Source organism: Thunnus maccoyii, chromosome 15, assembly GCF_910596095.1.
Source record: "Thunnus maccoyii chromosome 15, fThuMac1.1, whole genome shotgun sequence".
NCBI classification, from domain to species: domain Eukaryota; kingdom Metazoa; phylum Chordata; class Actinopteri; order Scombriformes; family Scombridae; genus Thunnus; species Thunnus maccoyii.
In genome coordinates, this window is record NC_056547.1 from 7,165,264 (window position 1) to 7,182,547 (window position 17,284).

Genomic DNA, 17,284 nt, shown 5'->3' on the forward strand with positions numbered 1-17,284 from the left:
TTAAAATACAACACATTGTTTAAAGATGAAACCAGTGGTTTCCAACTTTTTTGGCTTTTGATGTCTTACAAAAAGCAGTGTGTAGTCGGGGTCACATTTCAGATGTCTATGAGTTGTTAACAGCTCCACCAGATAGTGATTTTTCCCTCTAAACTTCTCACATGGTTTCATTTCAATAAATGTTCAAATGATCCATTATTTTACCAAAAATCATCAAAGATTAGAGAAGAAATCCAAAAACTGAAAAGAGATTTCTTCTTTCCTCTACCATTAAACTTCTCTCGACCCTTCAGATTTATCTGGGGATCCTTTGGAGGGGCCCGACCCTTGGGACGTTGGGAACCACTGAACTAAACTAGCTAACTGTATATAAAGTAGTTGAAACTAAACTAGCTCCACCTCCAGCAGCTACAACAGTAACATGCTACTTACACACTGATGCTTCAGTATTAATAATCTAATGATGTCATATATAATAATATATCAGTCAGGGGGACCAAACCACTACTTTTACTGCAATACTTCAAATATATTTTGCTGCCAATACTTTTGTACTTTTACTTAAGTAGGATTTTTCATGCAGGACTGGAGTATTTTTTACATAGCTTGAGTAAAGTATCTGCATACTTCCTCCACCACTGTCCTATAGTGAAAACTGACATTTGGCTCCAGCCCTCAGATGGGCCTGTCCCGAGCTGAAGGCGCCCTGGCTGCCAGCCAATCGGGGCGGAGCAGGACGTGACGTAGTTTCAAGCGCACGGAAGCGGCGGGACTGGCGCGCCAAATTTCAAAGGACTTCCTCCTGGGAGGAAAGAAGGCGAAAAGCCGCACCGAAGTCTGGCAAACAACGGCGATAAAAAACTGCAGAAAGAAAAAAATAAAACTTGTGCAGCGGCGGAGTTAAAGTCGCTGGTTGGACGTCGACGGTGTTTGTGAAGAGTTAATGACATAAAGTCGGTGTGAAGCTCCTGTTGTTGTTGTAAGTGGCAGCTTTGACTTTCATTCTGTCCTACAAGGAACTAACGTCAGCTAGCTTAATCCTGTTTGACTGACAAGCTAAAAAACCAGGACTGCGACATCTCATTGCTCTCGTCGCTCTTATCTTAACGCTAATCAATGTATGTTTGCTTAAGTAAATATGTACATTACATAAGAATATAAGCAACTATTGTGGCTAAAGTGAAGTTTGACCTGACAAGCCGCTCATCCGTGCCGGTTATTGTTTCTTGCTTTGTGTCGTGATCCCAGGATTTGTCAGTGAGTCTGCATGCAGCTGGTCTACGGCATGTGGTGCATGTTATAGCTGTAGCTCAACTTTACAAAGTTATGTTCAGTTTTTCTAGTCTGATTAAGGCAAGTCAGATTTATTTGTATATGTGTGTATGTATATACAACACATTTCATACAAAGTAATCTCAATGCGCTTTACACACAACACATAGGAACAAAAATCAAATGAATCATCTATACATATTTATATACATAGATATAAAAAAAGACACATTCATAAAAATAATTCATCACCTGTCCACACATACATACATACCCAGACATACACTCACCGGCTACTTTATTAGGCACACCTGTATAATCTAATTGATTAATTGACTTTTCTACTTTAACAAAGCTTTGTTGACATTGTCAGAAAGGTGATAATTCTACTTTATGTCTATTATTGAGGTCATAGTGGGTGGTGGTTGTGTACTGGGGTGCATTATATTGTATATTGTTCCTAATATTTTGACCACTCCATTAATATACATGAGGAGGGCAAATTATTAGGAACACCACCACCACCACCCACTACGACCTCAATAATAAACATTCAATAGAATTATCACCTTTCTGACAATGTCAACAAAAACTGAAAATGTATAAGTTTTGTAAATGTAGAATTTACGGCAGAGCTGTTCTATTGGTTTACATTAGATTGCACCGATGTACCTAATAAAGTGGCCATGAGTGTGTGTGTTCGTGCAACACACCTGCTCACATTCACTCAAAGAGACAGACAGACAGATGTAGGCACTAGCTAGCTATAGGCCTGAGAGAACAGGTGAGTCTTTAGCTTGCTTTTAATAGACGACACAGTTGTGTTACATCTTATATCATCGGGCAGTTTGTTCCAGAGACTGGGGCTATAATGACTGAATGCACCTTCACCAGACTTATTCTGATCACGTGTCTAGTTAGGAAACCAGTGTTTGATGATCTGAGGGTTGTGGAGGGTTTGTAAGCAGTGAGCAGGTCAGAGATGTGTTCAGGAGCTTGACTATTAAGTGATTTGTAAACAGTGAGCAGAATTTTGAAATCAATTCTGTATTTTGTCGGAAGCCGGTGAAGTGATCTAAATATAGGAGTAATATGTTGAGTTTTTTTCCTTGGCTGCAGCTTTTTGGTTGAGCCAGAGCCGTCCTACAGATGGGACGTAAATATAGCATCTTCATGCTTCTGTTACATTGTGTCACTAGCTTGATTTAAGTGGAGCATGTGATGAAATGACTAAAAGTGTTTGTTTTTTTTCTGGTTTTATGTCCTCTGAGGTGTCAAATAAATTATATTTATCAGGTCTGGGCTGTTTTTCAGACACTAAGTAGAGCAATTAAGCAAAAGCCACTTTTGATTCATGGACTTTTCTTTTGTTTTCTTTCAGATCAGACAGTCCACAGCTGTTACACCCTGTCAGGCTTCCCACCTGTGAGACAGTTGATGTCAATTGATGTCAGGAGCCTGGGATTTTAATCTCACTCACACACACACACACACACACACACACACACATATACAGACAGGCTCAGTTGACAGCTGCTCAAACCTTAAAATATTAAACCTCAGAACTCGAGCTGAAAGTCACGGCTGTCAGGTTTTTCGGCAGGTTTGCTTTTCACCGTTTGAATGTTTACTGCGCCTTCGCATTAGCGCCACGGTAACACACAGGCTGTCACAGGCACGTTACTGAAGCTCTTTATTGTCAGATCCACCAACTTTTAGCCTCCACTCCATGGGGGATTTAGTCTGTTTACACAGTGCAGAAGCTCATTTGCACACTTCACCTGCTTATACAGTACACTCTCTATCCTCATTATTTATTCATGTATTCACAGCAGGACATAACAGCTTTCCATGCTAATGCAAACACCTGTTGCTCAAAGCCTGTGCACCTGACTGTAACCTTCACATTCAGTGCTTAAAGGCCTATGTTTGGAATATTTTATCTTTAATAAAATATATTTATGTTAGGAGTCAACACTCTTTGGTCAAACACAAATGCCTTCGATTTAACTCCTTTCCACTAGCATAAGGTTGTATCCCAAAATGGATCGCAGCCTCCTGTAACTCAGGGCCTGTCACAGACCGGTTGTGGCCTCCGGGTGGGGCAGGTGGGGGCTTGGCGGTGGCAGACAATCAAACCCTTCAGTCATGCTGTCCGGGGTGCAGCCGTGCTTCCAGTTGCTTCGGATCGGCTCGTCGGCGGGCGACTCTGCGCGGGACCTGTACACGTTCAGGCCGGCGCTGAGCCACTCGGTCTTCCGTCTGGGCCGGGCGGCCGAACTGTGCGACGTCACGTTGGACTCGACGTCGGTGTCACGGATCCACGCCGAGCTGCACGCCGAGAGGGAGGCGAACGGAGGTGACGCAACGTCACAGGAAGAGGGATGGAGGGTCCATATCAAGGACAGGAGCAGTCATGGTGAGGGAAAGGATGAGTCACGCATACACACACGTCTACACCATCACAGTCATGATGAGAGTTATAACGACAAGCTGACACACACACACACACACACACACACACACACCTCTCTCTACAGTCATTGTGGAAGAGAGAAAGGTGCAAAGATACACACCCATTTGCAAGAAAGATCAACACTTCTACAGGGAAAGACACTCACACACACACACACACACACTAATGGGAAAAAAGTACCTTGAAGGCCTTTTTAAAAATACACACACCTAAATTTTCATGGAAAGAATCAGAGCTGCAACTAACGATTATTTTCTTGGTTAATCGATTATCTGTTTGGTCTATAAAATCTCAGAAAGTGTTAAAAAATTTACCCAAACGAGACAAGGTGACGTCCTCAAATGTCTTGTTTTGTCCCGACCAACAGTCCGCAGCCCGATGACGTTCAGTTTACTGTCATAGAAAGCAAAAGAAACTAGAAAATATTGACATTTGTGAAGCTTGAACCAGAGAATTTGTACATTTTCTCTTAAAACAATGCATTGATTATCAAAATAGTTGGTGATGAATTTTCAGCTGATCAACTAATCAGTTAATCAACTAATTGTTGCAGCTCTAGAAAGAAGTACAAATGCTTCTTGTTTAAGACTTGTTTAGAAAATACACACACATCAACACACACTAACAGGCAGATTTAAAGCTGAAACGACCGCAGGCACATTTAGATTGACAGGAATGCAAATACTAAAAATTGCAGCAGGTGAAACATAAAAATCACACATTTTTCTGATATGGAGGAGACACACACACACACACTCTGCTGATTTACTGACAGATATAGCAAGACTAACACCTGCGCTCTGACGGCAGCAGAGCCTCACAAACCAACTCACACACACACACACACACAGCTATTAACCGCCCAAAAACACACCTGTAGAAATACAAAGTGCAGCCTCAGACTCACAAACACCAAATGATTTAGAATTTATTAAATTTTGAGCCATTAAACAGAGTCTGAACTTTTCCCAGCCAGGTTTTACATTTCATGGGAAGTGGAGTATGAAGCATGAAGATTGTACAGAAGTTTTAATGTATTCAAACCCAAATATTGATGACAAATTAAAGGAAAACACAGCCTGAGGTGTCTCCAGAACAGCACCAGTGCTTCTCGGCATAATTCTCCAGCGTTGACTAAAACATCGCTCCACAATCTCCCACAGGTGTAGATCTGCAACAATTAGTCAATTAATCTATTGACAGAAAATTAATGGGCAGCTATTTTGATAACGGAATAACCGTTGTGGTCATTTTTAAGGAAAAATGCCAAACGTGTGCTGGTTGCAGCTTCTCAAATGTGAGGATTTGAAGCTTTTCTGTGTCGTAGTAGATGATAAACTGAATATATTTGGATTTTAAACTGTTGATCAGAAAAAAACAAAACATTTGAAGACATCACCCCGAGCTTTAAGAAATCAAAACAGGCATTTTTCACTATTTTCTGACATTTTATAGACAAAATGATAGAGAGAATAATTGGCAGATTGCTTTATAATCAAAACAATGGTTAGTTGCAGCCTTACATAGGTGAATGTGAAGGCTATAATACACATAATTGTCATACTCGTTAAACCAATCACTGACCCCTTGTTACGCGTACAGAAGAATCTTTGTTGAACATGTTTCTCCGTTCACTTGTTCAGCTTTTTCCTTTATGTTGTCTGTATGTGACCAGAAGTACATTTATTATTAAAATGTCATCAATCTCATGCAACTTAATCTGCATATGACATGAACTTGTGAGGCTCCGATCACTCAAGAAACTCAACCTTGTGGAGAAACAAATCTTTATGTAGATAAAAGCTTTTCAAAAACCAGTCAGACAAGTTTCACAGCAACAAACATTGAGGAAACTTGATGCTTGCAAGAAATAAAAATGAGCACGTAACAGCAGCAAAAAGGCTCCTCTGAACAAGAAAATGCATTTACTTATGGATGAAAACGTAATGACACAATGTTTGCATGTTTTTAAAATGTGTCGGCATTAATAAAGTCAACACACACTCTAGTTCTTACACTCTCAAGTGATTGTCCACAACTGAGGATAAAAAAAAACAGCAAAGAAACAAAAGACGGAGTAATAAAAAAAAAGTAATTGAAGAGTGAGAAGTAATAATAGTGGATGTGACGTCCGTCTGCAGGTGTCGGACACGGAGGGCGAAAGTCTGACATCATCTGTACACGGAAGTCAGGGGTGTTACACCTCATTACCGCAGTTTACTAAATATTGTTTAGTGAAACCTGAAGTGCACAGGAAGTGGTACAAGGCGGGGGGGGTGGAGGAGATGGAGAGTGAAAGTTGGGTCGTCACTTAAAGTCGACGGACGTGTCTGACAGACTCAGAATCTTAATGCCTAATTTTTCAAGTAATTTCACAGTCTGTTTCACACATTTCTCATTTTAGCTATTAAAATTACACTTTAGTATTCACTGTGCATTTCTCATTTCGTGCGGCGCTGTCATGGCCATTTGATTGCCTCGTAGCCTTCCAGCTCCTCAATTCTAGGTCCATTTCACAGACTGCTTTACATTTCCCCCCCCTCAATTCGGGAAGCTGTAAACACATTGATCGTCGAAAAATGACTTTATTTTTCGAGGCCGCGCTCGCTTTGATTTATTCTTTGTTCTTCAGACGGGTCATATATTAAAAAAAAAAAGTTCTGCGATGATCTGGCTCCAGGGGACGTCGCTCTCGACTGTACAACTGTTGCTTGTTTGTGTATGTTTGTTTTGGGCTGATCATGTGACTTAAGTGGAGTTTGATTCTTGCTCGTGGTTTTCTTTACGCCTCACATGATACGGCTGAATGAGAGTCTCTTGAGCAGAACAGTTTTCATTCCCGGCTCACTTCCTTCAAGCTGTGCCAAACGCCTGCACTTTTGTAGTGAAATATTTTGCAGCTGTAGTTGTTTTTTTGAAAAACATATAAATCTTTGTACCTCTTCTGCTCTGGCGTTTCTAGGCACATGGGTCAACGAGGTTCGCCTCCAGCCAGGCGTCCAGTGGGAACTCTCAGACGGTGACACGCTGACCTTTGGTGGACAGTCGGCTCCGGGGAGCTCCGAGTTCTACTTCCTCTTCCAGAAGGTCAAAGTTCGCCCGCTGGACTTCGATGCCATCACGATTCCAAAGGTTATTTTTCGTTTGTTTTTAAGATGCAGCAGAGATGATTTAGATTAAATGTGAAGATTTGAAGCTTTTATTTTTTTAGGCTTTTGACATTTGAAGACGTCACCTTTGACTGTGAGAAATTATAACATTTTATAGACAAACGATAATCAATTGGTCCAGAAAATAATCAGCAGATTAATTGATAATGAAAATAATTGCTAGTTGCAGCCCTAATTTTGTACTTAGTCTATAAAATAACATAATATAACATGTACATATGTATTTCATACATAAACCAACTTACATACACACATAAATACACACATGCAGACAAATTAACCCAAATTTTATAAGGTTAGAAAAAATATATGATAAAAAAACATATCAAAAGTGATTTTAAAGACACTGATTTAGTCAGTCTGAGTCATGCAGATCGGTCCCCCTTGAGTCTTACACAATTTAAAAACTCAAGTCATTGAAGTGATTTTAATTCACCAGCAGCTGATGGATATTGACAGACATTTGGACTCTACTGTATAAGATTCTATTTCTTATTTTCTAGGCGGGAACCTTCTCCTCCGACTTACAGAACCGGATCCGAACTAATCAGGACCGCAAGGTGGCGGCGAACCTGGACCTGTCCAAGCTGTCCATCAACCGCTCCACTGTAATCCTCAGCTCTATAGGCAGCCTGAGCAAGATGAAGGGCAGCGCCTGGACCTTCCAGAGGAGCCACAGCCACGAGGGAACCGCCTCGGACCCCGGCTCCTCCTCCTCACCTCCTCTCGCCGCCGGCTTCTCCGCGCTGCTCCCGCCCTCCACGCCTCCGTCGTTCTCCTCCGCACCTTCGGCGCCTTCGACGAAGTCCCTGCCGCCGACCTCCCGGAGCAGGAGGAAGTCGGCTCACACGGTGCTCCTCGAGGACGACAGCTCAGACGAGCCCAGGAGTAGAGGAGGTAAGAGACCGAGCGACCGTCAAAAAACGGCATTTAAAGACGTCACCGTGGGCCAGGGGGAAACTAAAAAAGAAAATTTCAATGTTTTCTGACATTTTACATATTTTACGCGTATGTCCTTGTTGTCCAGTTGTGGCAGGAGTTGTGGAGGACGGACAGAGAGCGAGGGGAAAGAAGAGGCGGCGGCTCTACAAGTCAGAGTCGGAGGGTTTCAGCTCGCCTCCCCCTCTCCCGCTTCAACCAAACAAGAGCCACAACGACGTCAGGCGACCGCTGGAGGCCAAACCCTTCCCCGTCGGCATCAGGACCATCGGCAGTTTCCACGGCGCCATGACAAACAGCAGACTCAACCACCATCACCTCCTCCAGGCGTCTTTCACCAACGCCGCCATACACAAACAAGAGCTGGAGACGATGCGCCGCGTCCAGACGGTGATGCACGGCAACATCGTAGCCTTCCGCCAACAGAAAACAGCCCACGGTTCTCCGTCGGCGCAGAGAGGCAGGCGGAGGGCCCACAGCTCACCGGTTTTCTCTCCCCTAGTGGTGGGAGGTGAGAACTACAGCCTAGCCTCACCCTCAGTCAGGATCCGCACCGAAGAGAGAGGCAGGGTGCAGTTTAACAGATTTCACCATCAAACCAGGTAAGAGGTTTAGGAGGGGGGGTTTAGCAGCTCTTGTTGTTGATTATTCTACCACAATAAGACATTGTTGTGTTTCTTGGTGTGTTTTCGCCACCTGTAGATCAGTGGAATAGTGTGAAACCATTGACACAAGCATGTGAGTCCTTATGCGATTGGAACCATTATAAAAAAAACTCCACAGTGCGTCTTTAAGCTTTTAGAAAGCTTCCATGCTGAGTTTTTGTTTTTCTGCAACTGTTCAGTTTTTAAAGTTTTGTTTTTCAAGGTTATAATCCAAATAAAGATGTCCAGCACAAACAGATGTTATGAAATATCACACTAATAACTCTCTTCTTTCTTTCCTTCTTTTTGTTCTCCCCTTGCAGCAAGCGACGAGGCCGCCCCAGAAAACACCCTCTCCCTCCCCGGCCTTCCCTACCCTCTCCTTCCTCCTCGTCTTCCTCTTCCACCTCCTCGGCCTCGTCCTCCTCCGGCTCCTCCTCTTCCTCCTCCGAGGACGAGGACGACGAAGAGGAGGAGGACGAGGAGACGGCGGTGGGCGCGGTGGAGCCGTGCGCCGCCCCGCGGTGTCGGTTGCCCCAGCAGGACACGGTGCAGTGGATCCAGTGCGACGTGTGCGACGCCTGGTACCACATAGACTGCCTGCACGTCGACCGCAAGAAGCTCCTGATGGACCCCAACGCCGACTTCCACTGCGGCTGCCACTGACGAGGAGCGAGGGGAAAGAGCTCAGGACGATGAAACCAAATGAAAAGCTCCAGTTTAAACTTTCAAGCTGTTGCAAGTTACATTTTTTCCCCCATAAAATGTCTATTTTCATGCAGCCGCACCTGGACCTTTTTCTTCAAGATAAGCTACATCATCCTACATCATCTATTTCCCCCTAACGGCACTGAGCAGCTCTACTTAAGCATGTGGTGCTTTACAATCACCTCTAAAGCAACTGGTGAGGACAGGAAAAGAGGTTCGCTTCGGTTTATGCATCCTAGTCATCCCGAGATTGAGGATTTGTGACCGAACTGTCACTAAGCTGCTCCACAAACCCATTTGTCTGCACAGTTTCAGGGCCCGGCCTTTGGAGAGGGAGGTAATTAAATGTCTGGAATGATTTCATTACGGCTCCGAAGCCTAGAGTGGTGCGATTGAGGCGGGGATAACATGATGAAATGTTTCCGAGTACACTCCCTCCACGGTCGTCGCTGACCAGGGGGCGTGCAGCATTCAAGAAGATTAATGAAATGTTTCGGTTCAAGCTGCCATGTTGGGAGTTTTAGACGTCTCTCAGAGCAGCCACCTTCACTGTTTTTACGAGGCAGGTTAATTTTTTCAGAGCAGAAAAGGACCTTCGGCGAACTGTTTAGTTGGCAGTCAGAGTTGTTGGCAGGCCACAAAAAAAAAGCTCAAACCCACCCCTCCCCTCTTAAAGAAAACGGCTCTGGGCCGGCATGTTCCCACCTCAGCGATTAATAAAAACTCAATGAAATATTTTAATGCAGCTTCCTCGGGTGGCAGCCAGCTGTCTGTGGGCGGGCGTGTGATGTTTCAAGACAATTAAACACGAGGAAATGTGTCAGCGGACTTTTATCGCGGCTGCCGATGTGAGGTGCTCTCGGGACAGTAATCAAACGCTTCAAGGCACTTCTGCTACTGTATTCAGTGGGGGGGGTGCGGTGGGGGGGTGGACAGCGGGACGATGTCATTATAAGACAGCAGAACTCAGGCGACCGCTGGTGTCGGAGGACTCATCGCCAATGAAATGTCACAGCAGGATGAAGAGCTTTAGAACTATATTTTACCTTCATGTCAAAGATGATCTTTTGAAGTCTCCTCTTCACATCAGTCGCCTCTTTTTAAGCATATCTTCACACTACTGAACTCTTGGACAACAGTGGATGTTTATTTGTTTTTTTTCCCCCTGGGTGACATGGGCTGGACCTGATTTGAGCTGAACAGTAAACAAGTCTTCGCTCAGGTGCTGGTAGAGGAGAATAAAATCAAAGTGTAGATCTTCAAATTCTTCTCTGATGCACCTTTTACCTTTTTTATTTAATTTTAAACTTCCACTTAAGTTTGACTCACCAGGACAAAAAAATAGTCTCTTTGTTTTTCTAAAACAGCATTTTTTTTGAGCTGCTTACGTTCTGCACCATAGTTCAAACTCAGAGCTATTCAGATAATGGTAGTGTTAAAAAAAAAAATCTAGATTGTCTGAGCTGGTGTCGCTGGCTTGTTAGAATATGTAAATACCACTATGGCACAAAATGGAAAATATGGAAAATGTAGATAACTCGATTCTCAAACTTCACAAAATGAAAAAAAAAAGTTGGAAAAAAAAATACAATATATATGAACTTGTTAATGACTGATATTGTGGACGACAATGTTGCAGATTTAATACTAACGGTCGCTTTCTTCAGTCAAATCAGATGCGTCTTCGGCTCCGCTGAGGCTTGAAGATTATACAGCGACTGTCCTGCTACTTCGCCGCCTTCTCTCTTCTCAGCAGGACGGTCGGCTTCGCTTAACTAGATAATTGGGTAAGAAGCTGTCAAGACAATGTTTAAAAAAAAAAAAAAAAAAAAAAAAAGTTTAGAAGAAAAACATCTGATGACTGGCTTCGGGACCACTTTTCAGTTCACTAGATTAATTCCAAAATCTCCCCCAAAAAAAGTGTTCCTTAAATGATGTTTGCTGGAATGAATAAATGTAGTTACTCGCTTTAGTCTCACTTTTATTTTCTGTTTGATAAAGCTAGTTTTGACAACATATCACCATGAAAATAGCAACTTCATGTTTTTGAATGTTGTGACCCTACTGCAGTAATCAATTATATAGGGCTTTACATAATAGCCTAAAACTATAACACATCTTTAACGCGTTTGATGCAGTCAGATGCTTCGTTTAAGTATAAAAGTCAGTTATTTTGGTTTTTATACGTCTGGTTTTATTTGCAGTTTCATCCACCAGTACAGATGTCAGCGTGCATATTTTTGTCTCTTAGAGCTCTACAGATATTTAAACGCCTGTTTATGTCTTCCTGAGCTTTACTCAAAGAAATGTGCCATTTTCCCCTCCACCACATCACTCGTTGACGTTCAGGGGTGTGTGTGTGTCACGCCGTTGTGTTAGCGCACCTCGGCGTGCACCCGTTGTTCACTTTCATGTGGTGTTACCGAACAGTTGAAAAGGTCTTAAAACGGATGTTTCTCCAAACAGTCACAGATGTGTGTGTGGAAAAAAAAAAAACATGCAGCCGCTGAGAGTGAGACTTTTTAATTGGTGAGAAGCTAAAATTGGCACATTGTGACACAAACTGTACAACCTGAAGAAGAAGAAGAGAAAAAAAGTATGAAACCTTTTGCATAATAATTGTAATTTAAGATTCTGTCACATTCATAGTGAAGCCTCATTCGATGCGTCACACTGCTGTTTTCTATGATACTCAATGCAGATACAGTCTTTATTCAAGACCAACTGATTGATTAGTTGATCAAATATTTTGATAATCGATTCATACGGGACATTTTTGTCGGTCACAGCTCATCAAAACAATTCGCTGCTTTTTCTTCTTCTGTTTTTATGTTGTAAATTTAATAGTTTTGTATTGTTGGTTGAACAAAACAAGTAATTTGAAGACGTCATCTTGAGCTGTTGGTAATCGTAACGGGCTCACAATTTTCTGACATAATCCATCAATCAAAAATAATGCATAGATTGATTAATAATGATAATAATAATAATAATAATCGTTAGCTGCAGCCCTAGTTGACAAGTGTTTTGTTGAAAACCAGTTGCAAAAAGATTACAGCAAAGCTTCCAATAGCTGATATTTCATCCAAAAGTTCAGAGTCTGCTCCCAACATTTTACTTTTTGTCAGCATCTCTTCAGGGCAAACTGAACAACAGTCGACTTCATGAAAGTTTAATGGAAATCAAACTTCCTCGCCCTATTTATGAACTGCTCCTCCGCACTTATGGTCAGGAAAAAAAAAAAGCATCATCAAAGTCATGAGCTAACCACATAAGTGGCTGCTTATTATAATATTTAATGAATCAGCCTTACATATCGATAACCGCATGACTAACAGCAATAGTTTCCATCTGCGTTGCCTTAAAAACAAACAAACAAAAAAAAAGCTGCTTCAAAGCTTTGACAAATCAAGTTTTTGGTCATTTCACTGCTGCGGGCTCCTCACTGTGTTCAGTTTTTTTTCCATCTGCTTAATGTACAGCACACTTGTGTCATTCATATGTGTTTATTGTTCTGTTTACAGTTAAGATCCCAAACGTCTGGACTCTTTAAAGCAAAATCATCCTCACATACAAGTTGGGAAATGTAGTTAATCAAAGGGACTGTTGTTCGCTAAGTCTGTCGAACTAACTCTCAGTCTAAAGTTCACAAGAACTGTGAACTTTTTTTTCTTTCTTTCACACTGCCTTCACTTTAATTATCACATTGAAATGCAGAAACACAGCACAGTTTGAACTTTGTTGGTTTTGCGGGGTTGTACAGAATTAAACCTTTTTGTCATAATTCTCTGAGATGCCACCAGCGTCGAAGTCATCAGGGAAGAAATAAAGAATATTCAGAAATTAAACTGTGTACGTTGTCTGTTTTTATCTTCACAGTGTTTGTTTTTTTTCTGATCCCCAAAGATGATAACCAAAGAGTCTGTGATCTAAAACACAAAGCCATATTTAATTTATTATTGATTGTTATGCATCCAGTCCGAGTCGTGATTGATGAAACATTGATAATAGAAATTTACATTTTGTTTTCCTCCAGTCGTCGTGTTTAAAAAACCAAAAAACGTATGATCCCAAGCAGAGATGTGATGGATCTGATAATTTTTTATTATTTGTTTCTTTGAGATGATCATAGAGGAGTGTGAATCAACAAACAAAGAGAACATCCTCATAGCTGGAGCCCATTATCTCTATTTTTTTTTTTTTTTTTTCTTATCTTGGTTCTCCATGCATGAAGCTACATTTACTCACAGAATCGCTGCTTACAGTGTGTCTGGTTTGATGGTTTAGAAAGAAGTGAGCAGAGTTTTGAGACATTTTTGGTACATTCACTGACATGAGCAGAGATATATACGCAGATATTTGAATGTAGATTACACATATTAACATGTAAATTCCCTTTAGGACTCAGTGACTGTGTTAGAGCTAATTTAAAAACAGACCTAAATACAATCTATTTGTGAATTCGAATAGGTAATAAATGGTGCAATTTCTCCAAAGTTGTTGAATTCTTATGCAAACATAGTTCTTAGATGATGATTTTACACTGTTAGGAATTCTTAGTCATATTTGTTTTCATGAAATACATCACTGATCTTGCAGGATATCATGTTTAGAGACTGGATAAGTTAATATTATGTACATGGAACAAATCACATGTTATAGTCAGTGCAGCTGTAAAATCTTCAACAGGTGCTACAAAAGCAAAAAGTAGAATTCACACATTGTTCTTTGCTCCCACAAACCTTTAAAAGAAACACCTTTAATAACAAATAAAGAATCTAATTCAAACAATTCTGACAAAAATATATGAGGTCACCTGAGAAAACAAGAGTCTTGTAATAAATACTGTGAAAATTATTTTAGTTCAAGTATTTCTGACATTTTACGAGTGATTTCATTTTAAAATGTTTATTTAACCCCAATTTCTGTTAAAGCGAGGCTTGCATATGAACCGATGGATTTATCTCGCTATGAGTCAACATATCAATAGCTCCGATCTCTCTGAGCAAAATGATCTGTCACGCCTGAGTGCAACTCTGTGCATTACTCTGTAAGTTTGTATCCCAGTCTACTTAACTGACGAAGACACTGTAAAGTTCACTAAATAGTTGCGTTATTCATTGGTTATGGTGTTTTTGTAACTATTCCCATTCTTAGTGTTGGAACTTGAAGTCAGACAGGTTAGTGACATGATCTGAGTTTAGTAAAAGTTGTTTTAAATGTTCACTGTTACTTTTTTAGCCTGTTACTTATTGGTTATGATGTTTAGAGCCCACAGTTTCTGTCAGTTACTGTACACATTTTTAAATAGTCCTGGTTCTCCTTAAAAGAAAATATTGTACATTTTTGGACTAAAATGGTTCTTCTGTTTGTCCAAACACAATGTGCGAAGTGTTAGAGGATCCTGTGGACCTTTGCCGAGACATAGTGTGTATTTTGGATTGTGCGTACGTTGGATTGATGATAAAAGTAGAATATAAAGGTTTCAATGAGATACCTCATGAGATACTGCATCTTGTAAACTATTATTATATGATCTTTTTTTTTACAGTATAAAACCAACATTTACCATTGATTTACTGTAAATAGATTGGACAAGCACATAAAATAAAAGCCTAAAGCTCTCAAGATACCATTAATGGGTTTTAAAGGAGGGTAAGTTGAATGTAATTTTACATAATTTTTCTGTGTTTTACATCCAGAAATCTGTACTTTGATGGGGAGTTTGAATTTACCAAAGATTACAGTATGAGAACAAGAGTCTTCAATTAAATTAGGTAATTTTAAGGTAGTTCTGCAATCTTATTCATTTTTTGTGCAGATTTATACATTTAACATTCTAGCAATGTTTTGTGATGAGATTTTCTTGTTATTTTACAATGGTTGGACTGTAAAAATGCAGAAAATGTCCAAAGTGAAGAATAAGTAAAGGTTTTTTTTACTGTTATTTGACAGTACGTGTTTGGCAACTTTTGCTGCCAGACTTTTTACTGTTTTTTTACTTCTTTCTTTTTTTCACGGTGCACTTTAGAGCATAATAAGATAAGCACACACTGCACACTAACAGGTCATGAAATCACTCTATATATCATGCAGCAAATTTGTAACTCATGGCTCCAGGAAACCTATTATACACCAATAGGCCGGTGGATAGATATAGAGGAGACGGAGAGATTATGGAGCTGAAATGCCCGCTGCCTTGACCTGCAAAGATGGAGGGAGACAATTACATTTGTCCGAACTGTTTCCATAGCAACACAACTCTCTCTCTCTCTCTCTGTCTGTCTCTCTCTCTGTCTCTTTTTTATTTTTGGGGAGAGAGTGGGGATGCTGCAAGATGCCAGCGCTCCACCCTGTAATAACAGCCGGCACCTTCTTTCCCCCTGATGATGCATGGATGGAGACAGAGAGAGGGTGAAAAGCTGATTCTGTTCATTTGAAACTGAGGTGAGGAGAGAGGAGATTTATGTGTGTATGTGTGTGTGTGTGTGTGTGTGTGTGATGGGTTAAAAAATACAGGATACATGAAAGTAAAAATTGAGGGCGTTTCCATCTTGTTTTGATGCCGGTAAAGGGAGAGGTCAGAGCGAGATGAAAGCAGAGGGATGAAAACTGTAAAGCCCATATTTTTTATTCAGCAGCTCTCTGGTCTGACACACACACACACACACACACAGATATATCTGTCATCAGGGCACTGCAGAATAAAGCCTGCACACCATATTCTGGTTTGCATGTTTTGTAGGTAATCTAAGATTCTGCTGTTACATTGATGGAAAGGAGCTCATGCAAATAACTACAATATGTCTCTGAATGTCATTTCACACAATTATATAATCTCTTGGATATCGATAATTCAGTTACCACCAGGTAATTATTAGCTGGAGGCAAGCAGATGGAATATTTTTTTTATTACACAAAACATATTCTTGGTAAATGTCATAGCATTTTCAAAAGCTTTTCAAACATTCCCTTGATTTTCTATCAATACTGTGTAAGGATACTGAAGGTGGATACCTTAAAACGAAGCCTTGTAGATTATAAACATGTTTTGTGCAAAGTAGGTTTTAACTCTTCCTCGTGTTTCTTGGTTAGAAAACAAACAGAAAACTGATTTTTCACTTACTGTTCTGCTATTGCTATTGATGTGTTAATTCCAGAGAAGCATCATCAATTAACTTTATAAAATCGCTGATTGGAGAAGATTCAGTAAATAAAGGAAAGCAGGCTACAGTGTAGTAAAGTAGATTATTAAATTTTAGTGGTATTCAAGCATTTTAGTGTTGCACTTCCATAAAGTTGGAGTACTCACAAGAGACAGATAAAACAGGATGATGACAACTTTTAGTCACTAGATGGGTCAAGCTCCAAAAGCATTGGATTATATAGTCTCCAAAGTGCAACTGGATAGCATCTTTCATTAGATCCTTCCTGTCACTCAAACCTCCAGTTTGCTGGACACCCTTTCCATTAAAAAAAAGTCTGAAGCCTAGTCTGAGATAACCTTGATGACATCCTCTGGATTATATTTTCAAACTCCTCCAGAACCACACAAGACATCAAACAACCATTTTCACCACAGGTCCTGCAAATTACACAACCAAATAGGTCCTTTGATCATGTGACTCAGAACGATATATCGGCAGGATAACATCATTTGTCTGCGCTTTCCAAAACTCTTACAAATCACTGTAAAAAATGATGATGTCTGATGATCTCACAATGCTGTGGTGGCACAAAAACCACTTGGTTAGGTTCAGGGAAAGATCATGGGTCGGGTTAAAGCCAAACCATGATCTTCTCCATCTGGCAGTGAGAGTAATTACAAAAACACTGTCCACACGTGCTCCTGTCACAGAATCCGCCTAGCTTACTCCGTCCCTACTGTTGCTGCTGTAAAACGGTGGTTAAATTGTTTTGTGCATCACACAACCTCCGTGAAATGACCCGTTTCACTGTCAGAATTTGATCCTTTTGGTCCGATAACATTTGGAAAGTCTAGAAGACTCGCACGATGAAATTATTTTATCCCCATTCAAGTTAGCAGATGCTCGGCCGGTGGAAGTCTCTGGCGC

General features: G+C 40.8%; 1 protein-coding gene across 1 annotated transcript; it reads left to right on the top strand.

Annotated features, from left to right (window-relative positions):
* The first annotated feature begins 795 nt into the window (after window positions 1-795).
* tcf19l (transcription factor 19 (SC1), like) lies at window positions 796-13,057 on the top strand. The gene is made up of 6 exons (XM_042435424.1): window positions 796-979; window positions 2,654-3,691; window positions 6,711-6,880; window positions 7,422-7,815; window positions 7,946-8,459; window positions 8,825-13,057. The coding sequence occupies exons 2-6, from the start codon at window positions 3,421-3,423 to the stop codon at window positions 9,165-9,167; spliced, it is 1,692 nt and encodes a 563-aa protein (XP_042291358.1). The 5' UTR covers window positions 796-979; window positions 2,654-3,420; the 3' UTR covers window positions 9,168-13,057.
* Window positions 13,058-17,284: the final 4,227 nt, after the last annotated feature.